The sequence below is a fragment of the Ambystoma mexicanum genome, chromosome 2q (genome assembly GCF_040938575.1).
Source record: "Ambystoma mexicanum isolate Mex_15411 chromosome 2q, UKY_AmexF1_1, whole genome shotgun sequence".
In the NCBI taxonomy this organism is placed as follows: domain Eukaryota; kingdom Metazoa; phylum Chordata; class Amphibia; order Caudata; family Ambystomatidae; genus Ambystoma; species Ambystoma mexicanum.
The window spans coordinates 217,814,683-217,839,009 of NC_090924.1; the positions used below are offsets into that span (position 1 = coordinate 217,814,683).

At 46.1% G+C, this 24,327-nt stretch overlaps 1 protein-coding gene across 3 annotated transcripts in view; it reads left to right on the forward strand.

Annotated features, from left to right (window-relative positions):
- The window catches only part of VPS35L (VPS35 endosomal protein sorting factor like), a 1,734,364-nt gene that overhangs the window by 513,183 nt on the left and 1,196,854 nt on the right, over positions 1 to 24,327 (forward strand). For all 3 annotated transcript variants that reach the window (XM_069647157.1, XM_069647156.1, XM_069647158.1), the window contains exons 10-11: positions 9,418 to 9,514; positions 11,887 to 11,934. In XM_069647157.1, coding sequence (XP_069503258.1) covers positions 9,418 to 9,514; positions 11,887 to 11,934 — 145 coding nt within the window. The remainder of the gene's footprint in view (positions 1 to 9,417; positions 9,515 to 11,886; positions 11,935 to 24,327) is intronic.

The following is a 24,327-nucleotide window of genomic DNA, read 5'->3' on the forward strand; positions in this document are numbered from 1 at the left end:
CTTTCTCTGACTGCTTCTATGAAGGATTCTAACTGAATCAACTTAAGAGTTCATTAAGGCAGTCGGGGTCGTCTGGTTGTCTGCATCTCTAGTAGGCTCTCATATAATTTCAAATAAGGGGCCAGTGTAATGGTGACTGCTGAAATGTTGTTTGCCTGAAGGTGCACAATCTGTATAGAGCTTGCCTCTTCTTTTTTCTTAATTGATGATGAATTTATTTGTTTCAGACGAGCTTTCGTGTTTCGTCTTCTTGTCCCCTTTTGCTCCTCTTCGTGTGTCAAGGTCAGAGTCTGTGTCTATAGAGTCTGTGTCTATATTAAAGCTTCTTGTTTCTGTTGTAGAAGGGATCACGTTGATGTTTTGCCCATGGTTCCTGTTGGTCACTGGGGTAGTCGCAGTTGGGATGCGACTGGGACCTGATCTCTGTAACCAGATTCGTCTCAGAGGAGGTCTTCTTTCCTCAGTTCAAGTTCTTCGAGGGTTGTCACTTGTGACATGTCTGGAGTATTTCCAGTGTTTTGAGCATCGCTCTCAGGATTGACAGCTGAGGCCGATAGACCTTTAGTCATGGCAGCCGATACGAGGCTATCGGTCAGGTTGCTTTGAGGGTTGGAGAGCAGGGATTCCTTGTACAGTGGTTCCCGTTCTGCTTGTGGCCCCTCAGCTTCTAACATTAGTGCATGGTTGTCCTTTGTTTGATTGTTAAGGTTTGGGTCCACTTAGTTCAAGTTAGTTTTTATAGTCGTTGGAGTATATTTTATTGGACCTTTATTAGGATGCCCAGACGAGTGTGTCGGGCCAAGATTCGCATGTGGTTTGACTGGTCTCTCTCTCTGATCCATATGTGTATGTATCAATTTATTTCCTTCCAAATTATGTGAGGCGGTGTCGCCATAGGATAGTAATTCAGCGTCAGACAATTGATTCCACAATGGGAACCTTGCGCCCCGATTGGGTGAATCAATTTGAGAAACGGCGCAGGCTTGCTCACTTTTTCCCCAAGTCTTGGGTTTGATGTGGGGCATTCCCTGTCAAAGATTTTGCCTGCTTAAAATGCCATCTTATACTTGGCAAGTTAGATGTTGACTTGCTTCTTTTTGTTAGTAATGACTTCTGTAGGTGTCCAAGAGCGCTTCTGACATTTTTGTTGTTAGTTGATGCTTGGGTCAGTTTGGAGGATGTTTGTTGCGTTTTTGTGGTGTTGTGTTGTTTTTAACAGTCCCATTCTGATCCTGACATGGGATAAGCTGTTGTGGTAACGTTTGGTCCTTTGTAGGGGAGTTTATCACAGGACCAGTTAAATGATTAGAGTTATTGGAACTAGGAAAAACCTAGTCGGTAAATGACAATGCAGCAGAACTCAAAGGGGCCGATGCTGCTGGTTGAACTGCACCATTGGGCGTGTGCTCTTCTTCTAGATGTGCCTCAACATTAACTTGTGCGTTCATAGGCATTGTTTGGGGAGGGATTGTACTTTTAAGTCTACTTTCAATATTCATACTTTTGTGTGGTATCTGAGGTAGAGGAGTGCCAGCTTGTTGCAGGCTTACAGTGCTCTGTGTGTTCACTGCACAAGTGTTTGTTGGGTGCGGTTCCATCACACCTAGAGCAGGGGATCCTAAACAGTCTCCAGAGTGTCTCGTCTGATCAAAGTCCAGGACACAGTTCATTTAAGTGGGTAAGAGGCAGGAGCCTTCCTTGGACTACACGGCTCAAGCTTCCAGGTACAGCTTCACAGACGCTACTATGCATCACTATGAGTCAAGGGCTTAGAGCGCACAAAATCTGTTTCACAGTAACTCTGTTGAAATACAGACGCATCTTGGCAATACAATTTATGGGGCATATGAGGCTTAATAAAATGTAGCCAGAATGATACTCACTATGTTATGCTGCCATAGACTACAGAGAAGGCAGCCCTCACCAAGCCCCTCGTCTCGCGGACTGCAGACTGCAATCCACTTTCCAGCCACTATGCGCCCGCTTCGTGGGATGACTGGGGACAGGCCTTCAAATGCAAAAGTAGATAGAAAAAAAAGTCTTTGTTTTTTCAGAGGTCAGCAGCAAGGAGCGGAAGCACTGAGACTGCAATCCACTTTCCACCGACTTCTCTTATCAGTGGTACAGCACCTGCGGGTGATTAATCCCGGAAGAACAGCCAGTGAATCCAGAAAAGAAGTTTGTAAGAAGTAAAAAAAAAAAAAAAAAAACTAACAAAAAAAAAGCCATGCAGGAAGTGTCACCAGCTAAGGAGATCAGTAATGCAAGGACAAAGGACCAGGACATAGTAATGCCAACAGGATATTCAGCAGCTGCTACATCTCCTCAGCAGTCTTCAGGTTAGTGCAGGAATGGATCTGGGGAATGCAGTGTCTCTGGGTGATAAAAACACATTCACTCAGAGGATAGCCTTAACCAGCCCACCAGCCACACAGTATACTGCACACAAAGGCTTGTAATGGCTAACCAATCTAAGCTGGTCAGAAAAAACATAAAACACCCTGGCACTCCGTAAAAGGATGCAGATTGGGATGGCTGGGGGGGACTTTGAACCAATTTGCACTTGTCTAAAACTAAATTGAGGCTGCCTTTGTTAGCAAATCAACCATTTTGGCCTTGCCCTTGGTTCTCTTAGACAAAGAAATGCCAAAGAACAAAATGGCAGAGGGTCTGACCTAAAAATAAAAAGATACTTTGGTAACTGATGGTTACCGTATAGGCGCATGTGGCTACTACTGTTGCAGTAAACATGGCAATATACCTGTTACAGTCGAAATAAAAGTACAACGACCACTGACATGCTCCACAACAAGTTTTCAGGGTGATTGTATCACCTTCGGACCAAAATGGGGTCCTTCAAAAGCACTCTTGCTCTAGTAACCATGTGCGCTACAAAAGGTAGCATATCAAAAAAAGGGTTGCAATGACTGGGAAACTTCATTAGATGTTCCGCTAGTCGATTAAAAATATTTGGAAAAAAACATGAAACCAGAAAAGGTTTTGGGGACTTTCATGTAGGTGAGAGGGATCAACTGACCAGTAAGACCAAAAACATATTAGACATTTTATAGAGTTAATTTAATATAACATTCTTGGTGAGGGACTGTTTGTGATGACACCTGCTGCAGTACCTACGCGCCCCGTTAAATTAAAAGGGTTTGTCCATGAGAGTTGAGGTGATGTTAAAGATCTTGCGTCGCACCAGGTTTAGCTACTACGGAGACTTAGAGTCCCTCCACTCCGTTTGTGACAATATATAATGGTTGTGTTGAGCTATCCCTTGATAGTGCGCCGAAAAATAATGGAATGGCAAGTAGTGATGATTAATCAATTCCTGTTTATTTTTGTGATGTTAGAGCCTTTGTGGATGACACGTGTTTCGGCAGAGCTGCCTTTATCGAATCCAGGCTATATAGATAGCTCATAAGTCACTGCATAATGCATAAAGGTGCTGAAGTTCACAGGGATGAATCCCTCCTGATACAAAGAAGTCCACGGAGGACTTCTTTGTATCAGGAGGGATTCATCCCTGTGAACTTCAGCACCTTTATGCATTATGCAGTGACTTATGAGCTATCTATATAGCCTGGATTCGATAAAGGCAGCTCTGCCGAAACACGTGTCATCCACAAAGGCTCTAACATCACAAAAATAAACAGGAATTGATTAATCATCACTACTTGCCATTCCATTATTTTTCGGCGCACTATCAAGGGATAGCTCAACACAACCATTATTAATTTAATATAAGATGGCCAAAATAATAAGTGGGATGGTGTTGCACCAACTCACCAACTAAAATTGTTGTGATCATTAATATAAAGTGCTTGTGGTTCTTAGTGAATCTGAGCAGGACCTTCGCTTATAAGTTAACTAGAAAAACAGAAAGCTAGACACTCGGATTAAAGGGATTCCTACACTCTTCTTCCATGGTTCTTTATGGTTTCACACACCCTTTTTTCTAATGTCTCTAGACTCAAGGTTTTCCTGAACGCTTCTACTGAGTGCCTCTGGTCTTGAGGGTTTCCTGCACCCTTCTCTTCGGTGTCTCTAGATGTATCCACCCCACACTTGTGTACTTTGTTGGCTCTCCTCAAGGAGTGTGAGGTAGAGCTGGAATGTTTGTTCTATGGTATGCTGGGCCTATTGGGGTTGACTTCTCTTTGACTTAAATGGATGTCTCGGATTCTTCCAGAAGCTGACCTACCAAAGCTAGATAAAGCCACACAGGTGCTGTTCTATTACTCCCTCGATGCTGAGCTCCCTAGACATGCTTGTGCCTTCCATTGAGGGTCTGCAGCCCCTACGTACGCCTCTATGATCCTTGTGTAACAACTTTGATGCATGCTTGTTCTTCATATGACATGTAACACCTTCCTAGGGTCAACAGGGTCCACCTGATCTGTCTACAAGTGTTTTTCCTACTTCTCCTCAATGTTCTCCAACCTCTATTCAAACTCTTCTGCCATCTTTTGATATTCTCTCAATAACGGCTTCCTAGCTCAGGCGTCCGTAGCCCACGGGCAGTGATTGTTCACCTCTACTGTCTAAGATCTTCACTTCTACTAAATATGACTTCCCAAAATGCAGGATGTCTTATCTCCCTCTGGGACTTCATATCTTTCCCCACTTAACCACAGGTTTGTGTTCTACCAGGAGGTTGGAAAATGCTTTGCACCTGCTTGGTTCAACTCAGGCTAGATCACTCACGCCCAATCACCTCTATTCCACTACTCTTCTCCAATTATTCATCCCTCTTATGTTTCTTGCTGCCTACTCCTTTTAATGTAAACACTCCTTCCACTCTCCACTGATCTGTCTACTACTGCCCTTCTACTACACTTCTCGGCCACTACTGCACTCCTCTGCCTACTACTACACCCCTATGCTCACTGCTAAACGTGTTTGCTCACTACTACAGTCCTCCATCTATTGCTGCACTCCTTTTCCCACTACTACGCTCTTTTTCTTGCATCCACACTGCTTCTCCCACTACTACCCTCGTCCGCTCACTACTATACTCCTCTACCCACTATTACTCCCCCACCCACAATTTCCCCTACTCCCACTACTACACTCTTCCTCCCTCTTTACTACACAATAACTCACCTTTCATCCAGTATCTTTCACTTCACATTCACTCCTTGCACTAACTTCTTCTATTCACTTTCCATTGCACACTATGTACACTAAATCTGCAGAACCACTATCAAGCCGAAATCAATACCTCACCTGTTCCAACAATCTCCTCCACAAGCTGCTTCCCTTTACTTCATCCTGCTGGTCTCTTTTTCATCTTTCACGCGCCTCCTCCCTCTGACCTCACCCGGTAATAGTTTGTGTTTCGGGATCCAGTCTCCTTGACTGTGTCGGTATGTTTTCACCAGTGTCCCTGCTGGTTTAGTGGATCATGTTGAAAGTCCAGACCCCCACTGGTGTGTCCTGGTGGGACTGCGCTGTCTCGTGACTGCTGTATATGCTTGAGACTGCATGTTCTCTGGGTGACTCTGTACTGCTGACGCTTCTTGGTGTGGAAGTTGATTCGTAGTGCTGGATGGTTTCTGATGTGTGTGGTGGCTATCTGGGTATTTCTTTGGCTCTTTTGTGGTGGGCAGGCAGGCAATCCGGCATCTCTTTAAATCTGCAAGAATAAGAGAAACACTGGTGAGCATCTTTGTCAAGAGGCATGCTAAGAGATAAGTCTCCATACAAGCATTTTGTCACAGTTGGGGGGGGGGGGGGCAGGGATTGGAGCTCTCTCTGCTGCCACTGTCCATCTCTGGGGTCGGAGGTGACTCTGGCTGGCACCCTGGTAGGCCTTCCACCCCCGGCTGACACAGGTTACCATCTTCTCGTGACAAGGCTGGGTTACGAGGTTTGTCACAGTAACTTCATGGTTACTTGCAAGATGTGTCCAGGATGGGCTGTTAACAGATGATGTTTTATTACCATGCTTTTTCACATTCTCAGGTGCACGTTATGCCTTTTAGAGTACATAAATACTCTAAAATGACAGTGCCACAACATTGCACCTTGTCCTTTGACCATCTTGTCTTTTGCCTTTTTCCTGACCCCTTGGGCCGGATTTGCCATGAATGGTAAGCTGTTTCTGGGCAAAGCCTCAGCTTTTCTGAGCAAAGCGGCAAAAGTGTTTGTAGCCTGATTGAGGGGTGGGAATATATGGTCCCGGTCCACATCCCTGGCGAAGTGTGCCTATTGCTGCCTATTGCTGGGCAGATGTGGTGGCCGGAGGATGTCCATGATTGGACAGACTCTTTTTAGTTTGAATGGTGCAGATCTTTACCATTGGTGAGTTTGGGGGAGGACTTACCTTAAATTTAGCATAAAAGGAGGACTGCTGCTGCCATTCTTCAGATCGTCATTGCGGCGAAGACCCCTTCGAAGAGGAACATCCGTCTGAATATCCGGAGCTTCTTGTTGCAGCCATCCAGCATGTCTTCTTCAACCATCCCTGTGAAGCCCTGCTCCTTTGCTGATCTCCAGATGCCCTTCATTGGTGCTTCGGCCTCTGCTTGAGGATCCTGCCCATGAAAGCCTTCAGAATTGTCCCTGTACCATCCTGTGAGCTGACCAACTTTCACTTGGGCTACCTCGCTGCATCAGTTGTTGTCCCTAGTTCAGACTTGAGACTCTGCAGACCCTCTGACATGTGAAAGAAGAGGCCTCCCCTTGAGATTTCAGCTCTTCAGCTTGACAGAGGCGCTTTACAAGACCAGCTTCTTTGTTTCCGCCACACAGGTCGATCTCTGCCGTTTGATTGTGGTGGCTGTTGTTGATTTCCACCTGAATTATTTCCTACGTTCCTCTGAGGGCATCAGAAATGTAGTGGTCCTTTATTCATCATGCCAGGAACCATATCGCCAGAGCGCAGAACAGCTGACTAGCTGGACCTAAATCCTGATGTCAAAAGTGACCTCTGTACGAGTGACTCCTAGACCCCCTCCAACGGAACAAAGACACGTAGCACAGGAGCTCAGCGAATTCAAGAGTCTCTGAAGGGGTCCCTGAACGAATGGGAGTCCAGAGGGTGAGTTAACATACCTTTTTCTTCCCCAAACCCTACCCAACACCATAGGTTTTAATGGGCATAAAGTCCTTACCATACCTCTCTATGGCCTTACCGTGATCAGTGTAGTTCTGGTCAAGTACCCTCAGCCCCTGGGATTGCCCTAAGGTGTTGGAATTGGAAGTGGATCTTCTAATAACTTTACCTCTCTTGTTCTTCACTTCTACAATCCTTACAAACTGACACTTATTCAGACTACTTTACCCCTTAAGTTTGGAAGACGAGCTACCTTGTCCTCCACACTATGTTCACAGTGCAGAGGATGAGATAGCTCGTCCTTCGCACTACTCACCACTGGGGTGGGGGGTGGATCGCTCCCCCCTGCTGCTGCGCTGCTCTCCCCGACCGTGAAGGGGAGGACTTTAGGACTTTCCCATCCATGCCTGAAGGTTGGAGGGGTTGCTATGATGACAGTCGGTATGCGCTACGTGCGCCGACGTCATACGGAAATGAAATGTACATGCTGAAGCCAAAAGGCTTCTGCATGTAAATTAAGCAGAGATGCATTTCCGTCCTGTAAGGCCATTATTTTCTCGATCTGGCTATACAAGGGCTCATTATAAAGGGGAGACTCTCCCCTTTCCATCGAGCCCTCACACAAGCAGATTGCTGGTCGAGGATCGTTCAATCCTCAACTAGCAATCCCCACTGGACCACCAGGGTATTGATTTTGGGGGTGGGTAACCCACTGCGGGCCAAATGGTCCCCCCACCCCCACAAATTGCACCAAGAGTGGAAACTGTTGTTTTGCCTTCTTTGGTGGCGAATTGGTGCGGTTTTACACCAATTTGCCCCGAAGGTAGGCAAAACAACATTCCAATCACCACTAGACCACCAGGGAAATGATTTTGGGAGTTAGGGGCACCCACACCGGGCCAAAGGGTGGGACCACTCTCCTCGGGCCAAACAGCCCCCCGCCTCCAAAAATGCCAACAAGATGGCATAATGTTGTTTTGCCTTCTTTGGGGGCAAATGTGTGGTGTTTTGCACCGATTTGCCCCCAAGGAAAGCAAAACATTACACTTCATGTCGAGTGGCAATTTTGGGGGCATTAGTGGGCTGGCTCTGGGGGCCAGCCCTCACAGGAATCCCCCCAGAGGGGACGATCCTCTCTGCTTCCATGGGAGGGGGGCACAATTTGAGTCGCTGGCCCCATGTGGCCACCCCTGGGAAGCAGAAAGGAGCACTAAGCCACTGGGGAAAGGATTTTTGGGGTGGGAGGCTGTTTGGCCAGTGCCATTCGAAGCACCGCTAGCCGCCCTGGATCTCTGGCCAGGCCACGGAAGGATGGCAACCCTGCTGGGGGCTCCCTTGGACTGACGCTGGGCTCGGGATGGTCGACCCACATGGGACACAGCGCCCAAGCCCAGGGGCAACACCCCTGGCCGCCCTAGAGCACGAGCCATGATGCGTTACATCTTTTCCCTCCGGGAAGGGACTGGTCCCCGCCAGGGCGCACCATGAGCGCCGCTGGGCTTGGGGACAGTCGACTCACATGGGAGACAGGCGCCCAAGGCCGGGGGACAGCACCCCCGGCCGTTGTGAAGCTCTGGCTGGGCTGCGTTACAGCTTTTCCCACCGGGGAGGGATGGGCACCCTGCCAAGGCACACTGGGACTGCTGCTGGACTTGGCTGTCTCCCATGTGGGTCGACCATCCCCTAGTCCAGCGGCAGCATTTCTGTGTTCCCATTGGGCTTTCCTACCCTCCTCTTCCATTCCGTTCAAGCATGTCCTATTAACAAAAAAAAGGGAAACATTGCCTACTTGTCACAAAATTGATGGTAGGCCTATTTTAAAAAAAAATTTGTTTCCATTCAACCTGAACGCTTGGAAAATTGCGAATTCAGAACTGCAAACCATTTGTTCCTAGCTCATGCAAGACAAAAAACCTCCATCTTCTCTTTGTTCATCATTTTATTGGCATTTTCTGAAAAAACACGCTCTCATTCTGCTGAATCGTGATCTTTGAGCCAAGGGGTCACCATGCAGGATATCTGATCTGCTGTCACTACCGAGAATCCCTGTGACCTCAGCCGGGCATCCAGATCCACTCCTCTGGTGGTCAGTGTAATCTGTTACATTTGTTCTTTGTAATGTCATACGTGGCAAATACCTGACGTGTATACGTGTATTGTACAGAAAAGGAATGTTGCTCAACTGAGTGGAAGTTTTACCTTGTTTGCTACAAATTCATTTGTTTCGAAATATGTCAAACTTGAAATACTGGTGCAAGATGTGTCCTTTTACAAAATAAAGCATTAATAACGATGCCCTCAAACTTTTGGTAAGCATTTCACAGATCTTTTTTAAATATTCTTGTGTATTGCAGATAATTTCACGCTGGAGAACGTGAACGACACTGCCAAGGAGACCTGCTTGAACTGGTTCTTTAAGATTGCTTCAATAAGGGAGCTGGTTCCGAGATTGTATCCCTTTGCTTTGAGATCATGCCAATGTTTATATAAGCCGCTATACAAATGTACAATAACATAACTTTGAGATACAAATCTAAGAGTTTACTGGTCAACACTGAAACTTTGTGACAGAAAATAATTAATGCAGGTTCTTTGCTAGAGCATGTTGATAAAGTAGGGCTTGGATTGGCACCTGTCACTGTAAGTTCAGCTACTCACGCTACACTTGCTTTCTGATACAAGATCATAAGGTTAGTTGACCAGGGCCGGCAGCAAGTCACGATTTCGTTCAGCATTTGTTTTGAGAGCAGAAACAACAGAGATTCTTTATTGGTTACATGTGATTATATCGAACTATAAAACAAAGAATGAATTTTGAACGAACACAAAACATCTATAGAAAAATAGTTTTTCGTTGTTTGGGGGGTCAGGAGAGGGGGTTGCTGCCTCCAAACACCCTCTTTTGTATACTTTTCCCACACCCAAAAACTACTATTCCCATTCCCAACCACATATGTATATATTTTTTTTAATTCGTTATTTTTTCCCAATGTTTTGGGTTCCTTTAAACACGCATTTGTTGTTTTCTGTTCAATAATATCACTGCATACCATGTTTATTGTATTGACTCCAATGGCTTTGAAGCACAGCCTTCGAAGTTATGAGATAATTGGGCCGTTTTTGCTATTGGGTGGTGCTAAAGTGCCACCTATAAGCCGAATCTATTGAATTAGAATACAGCTAAAGAGAAATGGAATATGAGAAGGGGCACAAATCTTGTAGGTGTGTTTTGGTTATTTACTCACCCATTGAATGCCCATAGCCATGATAATCCCTAAGGCCATTCCCATCTACTTCCTGCCTCTACTCCGCCCAAAAACCATCGTCCTGGAATCTCTTTGAGTTATCGGTATCAAGCCTTAACGTCAAACTGTTTACTTTTAAGTGCTTGCCAGTGTTTGTTCAAAGCAATCTTCTGATAGGTAATGACTTCATTGGAGCGGCATGCCCGCTATTTCTGAAATAAAAATGTCTTAAACAGTTCTGCCTTCAGCCACTGGATTTATAGGCACTATGCGTGTCCTTAACTGAGGTCCTGTTAAAAACAAGCACTGGCAAAAACAACAGTTTTGGCTTGTCTATAAGTATTCAACTTTTGCCAGGCACTTCTATTATATGCCCAGGCACTAGGACCATTTTGCAGCTGCTACCATCGATGGGCAGTAAATACCAATAAGACAGTGCCTGGTAAATGCCTTTTCCATGCCTACACAAAAGCCAACACTGTTGACATTGCTAGTGCTTGTTATTTCATGGCACATCTGAGGTTGTAGGATTTGTTCTCCCCATGCCTCATACTGCTAGGTTTGTAAGTAGGATCTCCATTCTTTTAATTGATTGCTCAACTAGTTTTGAATGTCTAAGAAAGAATTTCGACTTGCTTTTCGTGATCCCTCGCTGGTGGCACTTCCTTATAAACACGGCTTTCAGTAGTCCTAGGTTCGCCTCTCTTCATCTAACAGTCCTGCAAGACCTTTGCCTGCAGTGGAATTTGCTTAAACCGCAGTCGGTAGAACTTCTCAGCTACAGATTCAGCACAGGCTGAACACCATGACTGTTTGGGTTGTATGTTTTAGTCTGCGATTTAAAAAAAGTTGATTATCTCCCTCCAATTCACAATGGACTGCTACCCACATTGCTGCAACCAGCCTTGCAACTGGGTGCACTGGTTGTCGGTTTCATTCCAGTATGCAAGGGTGCATGGGCAAGATGTTAATTACTGCTTCATGCATGTATGTCGTCTTGGGTCGTCTTGGGTTGGGCAGAGTGGGGAATCGGCTAGTCCCAATGTCTGTGCTGTAAGTCGTATGTAACGACGTCTAGGATAACTACATGTTCTTTTGCTGTAGTTGGTCTAGGAAATCTCTTGTAGAATACAAAACGGTTGGAGACCGTGGCATTTGTTTGGCAGCAGCATTTTTTACAGTTACTTTTTATTTAAAAAAACTGATCAATGTTGAAAATTTGGGGTGCAGCAGGACGATTTAGGATACCCTGCACCAAGTGTGTACAGGATTTCTCCAGGTTTTTTAAAATGCCATACAGCAACCAAAGTAGCGCTTCGTATGTTTTGAAGGGAACAATGTCTTCTTTTGTCCCACAACTACGCTATGGATGTGATAAATTAAGTGTGCGACTAAATATGTGGCGTGTAAGTTGAGTTTTTACTGTGAGAGAATTGAAAACCTACAGCTGCAACTACTCTAATTCGTGTACGCTTTCATTTTTTTGATTGGAAAACTATTAAATCTGTTGTATTTTTTGTGTGCTTGAGTTTCTAATCTTTGATATGCATTATTCCTTAACTCTGTTTTCCTCCTCAGTTACGTAGAAGCAGCAATCTTGAAATGCAACAAATTTCTCTCCACCGTGTAAGATTTTTGTCACATATACAGATTATTTTCAACCTGATTGTCATTGTCGGTTTTTTTAGAGTGTGCGAAACATACACACATATATAGACATGCACGTATTGTATTTATTTTTTGCCTTCATTCAACAGGAAGCTGAGCACTTCATGCAGACGGCCCTGTACAGGATAAGTACTGGTCTGTGGGCCGGTAATAATCCAAGTATTGGAGGGGGCAAAAATATTGTTGAATACATTGAGGGGCTCCTTTTCAGTGAGCTGGGACATGAAACACATGCGTAAAAAAACACGTGTAAACGTTTTCTGCATGTTTTTTCTATAATGCATGCAGTGTTTTGTATTGTGAAGCAGGGTCCCAGCTATTAATAACAGATTCCAACACCCTCCTCCATGCTGCCACGCAAAACAGAATGCTTTTCCATCATCATCTGATTTTGCTGCTGCCAAAAAAGCATCCGATGCCTATGGATTCCGCCAGCAGCTAAAAGCTGTCGGATTTCATAGGAATACATGCAAACGCATCCATCCAAGCAGGACCAGTACCTGGTGCAAGGCCTTTCCGAATATTTTCTAAAAAAGGTGAACAAGTAAACCCAGGTCTAATTTGTCCACGCTTATTAGAAACTATAAAAAAAATGCACAGAGGGGACAGGATCGATGGAAATGTAAACGGATGCGGTTCCCACATGCAATTACTAGGACCACACAGACTGGCAATATAAATAATGGACATTATACCTAGGCTCATATCAAAATATGGAGAGGAGATATAGGGTTATGTGGGGGCAATTTGATGCCCCCTTCTAGTAGCTTCTTTTGCAAAGATAATTATATCTAACATTGTTGTTTTTGGCAGATCTCCACTGCCTCTGGAGATTTCTTGATTCACTCTTTACCTTTGGTGTCAAATGTGCAACTTTGATTACAATAGGTATGTTACTTGTGCATCTCAATTCTTGCGTCTTCAGTTCCTTATGTAGGTTTTATGTTAGATTCTTCTCTCATTAGCACAGGCTTGTTACAACCAGTTTCCCGATGACCCCGATTATTCAATAGCGCTACGTATGTGTTTGCACACGGCAGCAGGAGTGGTGCAGGTGAATTCGATCATGTGGCTTCTATTGTGTTTCAACTTCTCTGGTTAACCTTAGATTTTCAGATTTCAGTTAAAGGTAGGCTGCCTGGCTTTCAAGGCACTTGTCATGGGTGCTGTGGAGGGTGAGAAGGACGACGCGGACACGATGTAAACATTTCTATTTGGATGTTTATTTGTATACTGCTCTGTGCATCTGATATTCCCATGTATGCACCATGAGGTATGACTTGGGGAGTTCCTCACAGGAATGAGAGTCCTTGTCCCCCAGGGAGTGTGTGGCGGAGCTGGCTCACCTCCCTAGCCTCACAAAGGTGGATCTCCCTTGTGGGGAAAAGGGATACATTGGGCCTCATTACAAGTTTGCCAATCCGGTAACAACGGTACCGGTAAGCTTGCTGGTACCGTTGTTACCGGACTGGCAAACTACAAGTTCTGCTCGCGGGTGCCTTCCCGCCCGCCAGGTCTGACCTGGCAGTCATACTGGCACCCGCAAGCAGACACTGACAGTAGCACCGGCACCATTCTGAATGTTGCCGGTGCTACCGTCCTCCCCATTCACATTGCGTCCTATGGGACCCAAATAGGAATGGGGAGTAAATGATTCCGGCGCCTGGCCATGGGGAAATAAGGGTCTGCCAGGGCTTTAATGGCCCTGTATTTCCCCATTGCCAGGCTCCGGAAAAATGTGCAAGTTCTGCGGCAGCCTGCCGGTTTTACCGGCAAGGCTACCGCCAAACTTGTAATGAGGCTCATTTTCTTGATTCGTCAGAGTACACAAGTATATTTGGCTGTGAAATTGGTCCTAGTAGGTGTCAGTAAAGTAAAACCACCCGCAGCAAACCTTTCGGGTGCCTGGATATTGGGACATTTACTCAAGCCTTATTATTTAGAGAAGCCGGCTCTGCGGCAGTCCCGCGGTTGTGGAACTCTTTTCTAATGTGTCTCGGTATGTGTACTTCACTACTTTGCTGTTGGAATTTTGCAAATTGCTGTGAACTTAGTTGTAGAAGATCACAGTCCCTTATTGGGTTATTCAACTTTCCGATTTTGCGTTGTATGGTTCTCGAGGTTTATTAGTATATTTATATTATTTAACCTTTTTTTGTTTTTTGGAATTGTATTTTTACTTGCTTTGGCTATGTTAAATACGTTTGTGGTGTTTTTACTTTGTGCAGCGGCCTTATGCCTATAGGTAAAGGTGTGCATTATCAGAACCCTTTACTAAATACATAAATAAATATGGTTACTAGGGCCCCCTTTCACTGAGAGGAGACATTGTTTATGGCAGAGTTGAAATCTGGGATAGTGGTTATATTTTTGTTAACTCTGGGGGAGGAAATTCTAATGATGTGATGAGAAAAAGATCGGACATGAGGGGGCACAGGGTGTCTGAAACAACAAGGAGAAAGAAGGCACTGGAGCACAGGGTACGAGGTGAGGATTAACTGGAGAGTACACTAACTGGAGAGTTAGTGGACAGGGACCGAAGGCAGGACAGTGAATAGATTCCAAAACTAGTAAAAGGAATTTAAAAAGCGACCATTGTACCTACATATAATACATTATATCATACATGTAGAGCCTACCGGCATGGGGTTGGTGGGCTAATGTGGCAGAGTAGGATATACAGGTTGTGTGTTGATGTGACAGGGTCAGGGGGTTGACCCCATCAGGGAGGAACAGCGACGACTCCCAGCCTGGGGCAGGAGGCCTACCAGGGTTTTTGCCTGAGCTAGTCCTGCCCCAGAAGGGGCAAGGGAGGTGGGAGGGCACTATTCTTTGTCCCCCTGAATGTGCAGTATTGAATTAATATGGTGCCACCGTCAATCACTCCATACCTTACTGATTTGATGCTGTCCCGAGTTTTTCTCGTCTCATTTCAGAACTACTAATACCAGCATGCCCATTCAACACAGGAGGCTGCAGTGACCTGAAACGACCGGGGGGGGGGGGGGGGGGAGAGGGCAGAGGGGGGTTGGGGGCAACAACATCTCCAAAGCACACAAATCCAAGCATCTGCATGCCTTACAGAAGCAACTATAATCACTGCAGCGTTTTAACAAGGCAGAGCAGAGCAGAGCAAGCACCGAATTACCCGGAGCCATATTCGAATATCGCTGAGAAAAGGAGGCATGCCTAAATGGACTTACAAAGACTTGCAGTGTGAACCCCCTTTTTCCCCCCAGGGGGAAGAGCAGACCGATTGATGCCTAGGGTCAGAAGAGGCGCAGTACCATTGGACCAATGGAGGGGTGGGGTGGACCGTAACAGGAAGGGAGTAGTGTAAAAGACCTGCCAAGGAAAGACCAGTAAGATGGTGGTAGTGAGAAACAATGGTATCGGAGAAAGGGGAGAGTGGAGTGGGGAGAAAAAAAGGAAAGGAGAGAGGAGATAGCTTGAATATCAGAGGGCATATTAGCGTATCTGGTGGGGATCGGAAAAGGCAGACTAGAAAAAGAGGGAAAAGTGCAAGAGTAGAGCAGAGTGGAGAGTAGGAACATCAGGGAAAGGACATTGATAGAGCGGGTAGAGAAAGACAAAGGAGCTTGCAAAGGCACACTACTGAGAGGGCAGCGTTCTATAATCTGACGAGGGGGGTGTTAGGATAGGAAACCCTTTAGAATGACCCTGGTGTGAGCCAGATAGAGAGGACTACGACTTTTAAGCCCTCACACTAGCAAGATTTTAGATAGTAAGGGTTATCTAGTAGTTGCCACTCTGGGGTTTAGGGATGCCTGGGCTAGGGAAGTAGAAGACTACGGAAAGCCTAGGGAGAGACCTCCTCACTAGTGTGCCCCAACCCCAGCCTAATCCATTATAAGTCTGAATATCTTCTCTTATTTTCAATTAAAGCCCTGGAACCACACCTTGGAGTCTGAGGGTTTATTAAGCTATCTGGAACAGTTGCACAGTTGAAAATTGTGTTAAGCGGGGCAAAGGAGTAGAGAGGTTTCCCCTGGAGAAGGCACATTTCAGCACAATATGCAGTTGAAGCACAATATGCTGTAATGTACGAATGGTTTTACTACTATTATATTATGCTTCAGTGTCATTCTACAGTCTCCTACTATAGCTGCTGCTTGTCTGTGCTGTCATAAGTTGTTTCCTACATTCTTGATTTCATTGACGCACAGGGCAATCAATGGACAAGGAGCAGAATTCGTACAAAAGAAAATAACAATCTACAAGCCAACAAGACGCCTCAGGTCAAGCAACGAAATCCGCCTGGAACCAAAACCATACCTTAAGAAAAAACTTGGAGGCACCTCCTTCTACCCCTTAGCCACAAAAACCTGGAACAACATCCCAAAAGAAATAAGAAACACCAAAGATCACCCAAAATTTAGGAAATTACTTAAAACCTGGCTCTTCAACACCACAGACTCAAACTGAAAACCGAAACAATAGAAAGGAAAGGGATGTCTAAACTGGAGTGAGCATGGACAGCTCCCAGAAACGACTGGGAAGCTCCCATGGCACCTGGATGGGTGACGCCGGGCAGAATGGAACACAGGCGACACCCATGGAGACGGAATCAACAGCCCCACCTAATCCCACCCATCACCCGCTCTTGCCCCTTAGTTGCCACCAGGTACCACAGTGTAGTGGAATTGTCGGGATATTGGCAATCACCACACTAGCTGAGCTGTGAACATTGGCAGGTGCACTGGCCGTATGAGTGGGAAGGGAAGACCAGTAGGGCTGTGAGGGAGGCCGGTGGAGGAGGGGGCCACATGTGAAAGGGACCTTGAAGGCCGGACGGACCCAGATCAGGACAGATGCGCAGGGGTGCTCCCGAACCCCAACTGGTGTCATGATGCCTGCCCCCAGGAAACCAGACCAGGCCCAGCAACCCCAGAAGCAGGCATCATGCCATTTGGAGCAAGCCCAAAAACCCCAGCTAGGGGCTGTTTGGGTGCAGTCCTGGCGCCTATGGCGCCAGGCTCATAAGAATAGAGTCAGTCCTGGCGCCATGGGCGCCAGGCTCATAGTAGAAAACCTACCTGATGCAGACCATGCTGCAAACTTACCTGATGCAGACCATGCTGCAAGAAGCCACAAGCCAAATGAGGCTTGAGGGACTATTTTACCTAAGGGACTACTTTTTACTCGGGTGGGGCTGTGGAAGAATACTTACCTGGGACTACCTACAAGGCTATTTAAACCACGCCCGGACAGCAGCACACGCTTCGCGTTATTCTGCATCCAGCAGCGTAACGCTCACCGTGCCTGCAGCAGCTTCCAGTCTTCAGCCATGCCCGCCTCTAGTCCGGAGCTCCTGGAAACAAGAAGAAAGAAGGAGGAAAGGTCAGAACAGGAGTTTTACCTTTAATCCTTACCTGAATCCTGATCCATCACGCCACGGAGCTGGAGAAGAAGTCTTTCAAAAACGCCTTACTTCGCATCCTGCAGCGCTATTCTCACCTGCCTTGCAGCACTTCAGCATTCCATCACGCTCTTCTCCATCTCGCGGCCGCTCTCCGACACCTAAGGAGACAAAAACAGCAAGGTGAGCCAAGGGGATACTCTAAGACTGTACAAGCTACCCCCAAGACTTACCTGATTTACCACAGGGGGTACTTACCTCATTTCGGGTCGGAGCAGCCTCCGCTGCATCTCCGCCGTGCCCCGGCCCCTATGGGGAAACAGAGCAGCAAGGCGCAATAAGGGGAAACTGATTTTCTCCCAATAGACTTACCTGGTTTTACCGCTGGAGGCATCAATCCCCAAGACCTCATACCACATCAGCGCCTGAATGGGGGAAAAGCCACAGGTTATACATTGACACCATTTTATCGAACTGAGCCGGATAATATAAACCCTTATCTGCATTTTACCGGTTGCCACGTGGAACTCTTCATAAGGGCAATACAGCAACCTAAAAGGAATTTGACAGAGTGAAGGTCAGACGTGTTTTGAACTCTTACGAACTACAGACTTACGGCGTCTCGCCGGTATTCTTTGAGTCAATACCGTTCTGGAACTCCCCAACTCCTCTACGCCAGTGAAGAAACTGGTCATCTACGCGCCCCTGCGCTCGAAGCAGGATGGAGAGCTCATCTTTCCAAACCATCAGGTGAGAGCATAGAGGGAATCCAAAAGTGGCCTGTGGGAAGAACTACGGGAGAGGGGAAGGTGGGGTTAGCGCTCGAACTCCACAGGTGGTTAATTCCCTTTCTCCATTACAGAAGGATATTCCTACGAGTCAAACAAACGAAGCTGGGTGGGCCAGTCCAGTCCATCATCTCGGCACTACGCGTCTCACTTGTGGAAACAACAGCTGGCCAGTTCAGATCGACGCCCCCGTGGGATCCAGGTGAGCGTAACAACTGGGGAGATTACACAAGCCCAGCGCCTAGATTCAGGATAAGAGATGCCAACTAACCAATTGCACTAACAATTTCCCCCTCTGCATGCACCTCTCAGACTCCAAACCAAACACAACCACAAACCTACAGCACAACAAACCTCACATACTTCACTACATTGAAACAACAAAACAAAAACATACATAGACTCGCACATCAGTACACGACGACTACCGGCCGCAAACACCTCAGGCCCAGCCAACGTACCCACCGGGCTGAGGCCGCCAACAGCACATCACTGCTTTCTTGCACTTTTCCAGCTTCCTCCCACTAACCCCCCCCCTCCTCCCATCCTCTTTCAGAGCCGTCAGAGCACCACTCCGTTGGTGATAGTGCGCAGTACAAATGTCCTTTAACATTAATGTTGTTCATATGGACTCTTGTCCAGGTATATTTAATCTGCAGGTTTTTCATGGCTTTGGTGTATTAACTCTCCAGGGTGTGTGCGTGAACTATGCGAGATGGTTGTTGCTGGTTCATGGGCCTCCGCCAGTGGTTCTGCAATTGTTCTCCAATGTCTTAGCAGCAACAGCTAAAAAGTCCTGTGCTCGCTCTTCGTGGCTGTTGAGATGGATTTCCAAAATCAGCCCAGGGGGTAGGATTTTGGGAGGCCATCCTATTATGGTGAAAAGGGAAGACGCTAAGAGGTTAGCCAAACCCATTCAAGGTAAGATAGCAGAGTAGCAAGACTTACTCTTAGGAAGGGTGTGAGAGTGGTCTAGGGCTACACAAATAATTCCAGTTAGACCGGCAAGTTATGAAAATGTACAATAATTTCTAAGCCCTTAAAAATACACAAACCTTTAGTCAAATATTGTCACACAAATCCTTATAAACAGATATATACATTCACCATTAGGAGACATAGAAACGCATTTGATTCAATGACCCATGAAACACAGGTAAATACGCCTATGCTTTAGAAATAGAACAAACAATTCAGGATAATCATTGGACAGATTCCGCAGCTCCTATAAAGTCCAACCCTATGATGGTTTCGGCCTCGTGCCCAAAAGTCACCATTTGCAAAGTAGGCACTTTTTACGTTTATGAAGAGATTGCTGATGCCAGTGGTTATGATTAATACATTCAAGAATTTGGCTAAAGCTTAGGTAAGTAGGATCACTCAATCATAGTCAGTATGATGGCCCTAGGAAGGGATCCTTGACCAGGCCTCCACAGACCAAAGTCTGGAAAGAGTGATTTAGGGACAGAACTTTACGCCCATGTAACCCTATGTTGAACTGGGAGGGGGATAGAAACAGGTATGTTAATATTAAAGGTATTTGTATCGTGCACCGTCACCAATGGAATTGGTCCCCAGGCACTCTGGCGGATCTGCATACAAGGAGGATGGGTGTGTTTTTTTAGGGTGAAGATGGAGTAGGAAAGTGATAAAGGTGGTGTCCTTTTGGCAGCTTCAGATCGTTTTTCACTGTGCGCTGAGCTTGGGTGTGAATATCTGATCGATGTGAGTCCTCATGTGGTGTTGGTGTGAGTTATGTGTTGTTTGTTGGTGTGGTGAAGTGCGTGCGGTTTTGCTGTGTGAAGAGGTGGTTGTGTGGGTTTTTGCGTGAGATATGTATGCGGAAATTTGAGCTTTTGGGTTAGTGTGTTTTATGTCTCTTAGTCTTTGTATTTCTTGTTCTATGTATCTGATTGTCCTATGGAGGTGGCATTTGTTAGGTGTGATGGGATGGCAAGTTTCCATCTATGCTATTTCTGACCCTTGTGTACCAGGTTGAGGCACACATTGTCCGCTGCTCTGGTATTGGTGCTGTATATTTTACAATCATCCGCTCCCTTCCAATCTGTTTCCCTGTCGGTGATCCATTGCTGCTTATGTTTGCTTTGTCGGCTAGTGTGTTGTTGACATGTCATCCTTACACTTCCCTCCTAATCTCGCCATAAGCGTTTACTATGATTCTAACTTATCTATCTTTCAATTGGTAGAGTGACATGCCGAAGATAGTTATTCCCCTCCATCTGTTTATGGAAGCTAGCTTAGGGAGATAGGGAGGATCAGTTCCCTCTCTGAGTAATGTTTCAGCTGCGTATGTGCCCCCATAGGCATTCCTTCTAGTTATGAGGAGAAGAGCCAAGATTTGAGTCGTTTTCTGAATAGAACGTGATCTCTTGTGTTACGTATGTTCTTTGGTAGCTCGTTGCAGGTTTTTGGGGCAAGGTGAGAGAAAGAGGGTCCTACGAATTTTCTTTTGTTGTATGTTTTGGTTCCAAACGGATGTCGCTGCTAGATCTGAGTTGTCTTGTTGGGTGATAGATGTTTATTTTCTCTCTTAGGAACTCTGCGCCTTGGCCGTGAAATGCTCTGTACATTATGCACATTGAGTTGAATTTTATTCGCTGTTTTATTGGTATCCAGTGTAGCCTTATATCTTTGCGGCAGTTTGAAGAGCACTTTGGCCGCAGCATTTTGTATGCATTGGAATTTTTTTAGAAGTCGTTCTTGCATGCCTGGATATAGGCTGTTTGCGTAGTCTACTCTGGACATGATGAGAGCAATGACAGTGAGTGTTTTGTTGGCGAATGAGTGCAATCGTAGGATCCTTTTTACTGCTCGAAGGAGAAAGAAGCATTTCTTGATTTGAGAGTTTACTTTTGGCTCGAGAGTTAGTTTGTTGTCCATCAGGGCTCCCAGGCTTTTTACAATCGTTGATGGGGCTGAGGTTGTACCAAGTTCTGTTGGCCAGGGGATGTAGTGATTGGTTTCTCCATTTTTAGAGATGATCCTTATTTCTGTTTTACGTGGGTTGAGTTTGAGGTATTCCAAGTTCACCAAGCTGTAGATTTCATGAAGGCAGCTCTCTAATGTTGTGTTTTCTTCTTATCTGTCTTTTATTTTGTAGACTATTTGTGTGTCGTCAGCGTAGTTGTAGCAAGTGAGGCAGTATGTTAGCACAGGCTTGATATTCCTGCCAAATAAGCGTAGGTTAATCATGGCAGTTGAACCCATCGTGTAGCCGACGGGTTCTTTCTGCCAATATACCCTTCAGAGGGACTCAGAAATACCCCCTGAAGAATCTATTAACCAAAAGATGGATGGACGCCACAGGAACCGCCAGCCTGCAAAGGAAGTCACAATTAATAGCAGCCAAATGACAGTAAACACCCAATATAGGAATTCACAACAAGGTAATACCTGCAAGACTAGAAGTAGTAATACGTGGAACCACGGGACGTCTAACCTAGAAGAACACCAAGACTATTAGGCACTAATCAAGGATATAACCAGGTTACTGAATGAAGAGTCAACATAGAACGCTCTTACCATCTGTATGTTTCTTGCAGGGTCGTGAAGAAGAGGAATCCGGTAATCCAAGGTCAGCCTGGAAGACCCTAACACCTGCCGGCATGAGGACGCTTGATAGTCTCAATCCCTGTGTCCGTGTAGAAAAGAAAAGAGTTCATTGATCCACCTACCCACTGCCTGCACGAGGACGCATAATCAACAGCACGAAGTGTCTCTAGTTCAATATGCCGGGAGGAAGTGAGCGTAGAAGCAGTCCTCGGTAAGCAGGGTTCCGAAGTCCAAATGAATGGTCACAGATCCACGGAAGGTCGAGGAAGAAGTCCGGGTCGGCAACAATGCAGGTAAGGCATAGAGAAGGATTAGGCAGCAGCAGGTCAAAGAGTAATCCGAGGGTCAGAACCTAGTAACGAACAGGAATCAGAATCACGAAGCAGAGCAAGGTCGATAAGCGGTCCGAGGTCAATATGTCTGAAAGCCAGAAAACAAAAGGGCAATCCAAAGGGAATCCAATAAGCAAGCCGAGGTCACGAGAAATCATGGGTCAAGAAGCACAAAAGCAATGGCAATAGAATACAGATCCAGAAGCGAAGCGCCAAGTTTGAACGGGTCATTAATACACAGAACGCCAGTCACGTGATCCACCACAACTGGCTCAACGTGAAAAGACGCGTGATCCCAGCATTGCAGACCGTCAGCGTTGCCATGGCAAATCCCAGCGTTTTTGGAAAGATTTATAGCGTACCAGATGATTACGGGTACGACCGCTGTAGGGAAATGCTTTAACTTCATGACGTTCGAGGCGGATACGTGTGGAAACATCGGATGTAACAGGTCTCACTACTTGGCACCGGGCTCCGGACTGACCCGGATACCCGATCCCTTTACGTTTCCTGACAGTATGCTCCTCCAATGAAAGACCCCCCCCCCCATCCTGGAAGCCTAAAAATGTGACAAGAGAAGGAGCGTGTATATTGGAGGCCGGCTCCCAAGTCCGATCCACTGGACCGCAACCTTTCCAGTCCACCAGAAAATACCTCTTACCCCTAACAGTCTTAGTATCAAGAATAGCATTGACCTCATATTCTTCAGAACCATGGATCATGAGAGGCGGAGGATGGGCAGGTAATCTGGGACCTTGATTACAAGGTTTCAACAATGAGACATGGAACACAGGATGCATTCTCCAAGATAATGGCAATTCGAAACGAACAGCCACTGGATTGACCAGAGCCTGGACTATGAAAGGACCAACACAACGTGACAGGAGACACCTATGTCCAGGCATACGTAGGTTTTTTGTGGATAACCACACCGTGGTACCTGGTTGATACTGCAGGACTTCACTCCGATGTCGGTCGGAAAACCGCTTGGCCTGCTCTTTTGCAACAGTCAAATGGAGCACGACATCCTTGTGAATGGATGAGAGATCTCGTAGACAACCCTGCACTGCAGGGTTCATAGTATCTAAAGCAGTGTCCAAAGGCAGGGTACGAGGGTTCTGGCCGTATAAGGCGTAGAATGGGGTGGTACCAGTGGATGCATGGATATATTTGTTGTAAGCAATTTCTGTGTGTATGAGAACAGAAAACCAGGACTCTTGATATTGTAAGGTAAGATAGTGCAGATATTGCTCAAGCGTGGCGTTAAGGCGTTCAGTCGTTCCGTCTGTCTGCGGATAGTATGCGCTGGAATAACGGTCGTCAATGCTTATAGAACTCGTGAGATGTTTCCAGAATCTGGAGATAAATTGGGCACCCCGGTCTAACACAATGATATCGGGATGACCAAAAAAGCGAAACACAGTGTGTAGGAACAACTCTGCAAGAGCAGGTGCTGTGGGCAAGCCCTGACAAGGAATGAACCAGGCTAGTTTGGAAAAGTAGTCCACAACCACCCAGATGGTATCGAAACCCTTCACAGGAGGTAGCTCTACAATGAAGTCCATGGAAACCATTGACCAAGGACGAGCAGGTACTGGTAATAGGTGTAAAAGGCCCAAAGGTTTCGAAGTAGAGCCTTTACATTGGCCACATATTGAGCATGAATCAACATAAGAAGACACATCCCGAGCCATGGCAGGCCACCAACACCAGTGTCTCAACAACTCCAAAGTCTTTTTCCTGCCTGGATGGGCAGCTAAAAGAGAGTCATGACACCACTGCATGGCAGTGCGCCGAGTGGCAACATCAGGCAGATAGGTGACCCTGTACATAAGGCAAAGAACGAATAACATCCATGTTATATTCTGGTATTTTGTTGGGTCCCTTCGCTACCCATTCCTGAATAGAAGACACCAATGAGGGTTGTAATGTACAAGCGCAGACCACTTGATTACCGTGAAGGATAGTACCTCCTCAAGAATGAGACGACACACTGTGTAATCTCGAAAGGGCATCAGCTCTCGAATTCATAGGACCAGGATGATAGGTAAGCTTGCAATTGTACATAGAGAAGAATTCATGCCATCTGGCATGACGAACAGTAGTACATTGTAAAGACTGTAGCGCTGACAAGTTCCTATGATCAGTGTATACTTGCACTGGAGATGCAGTGCCCAACAAGTGGTGTCTTCACACCATGAATGCATCTCTGACGGCCAACAACTCCCGCTCCGTAACAGTATAGTTATGTTCATAGGGAGTACGTTTTCGTGAATGA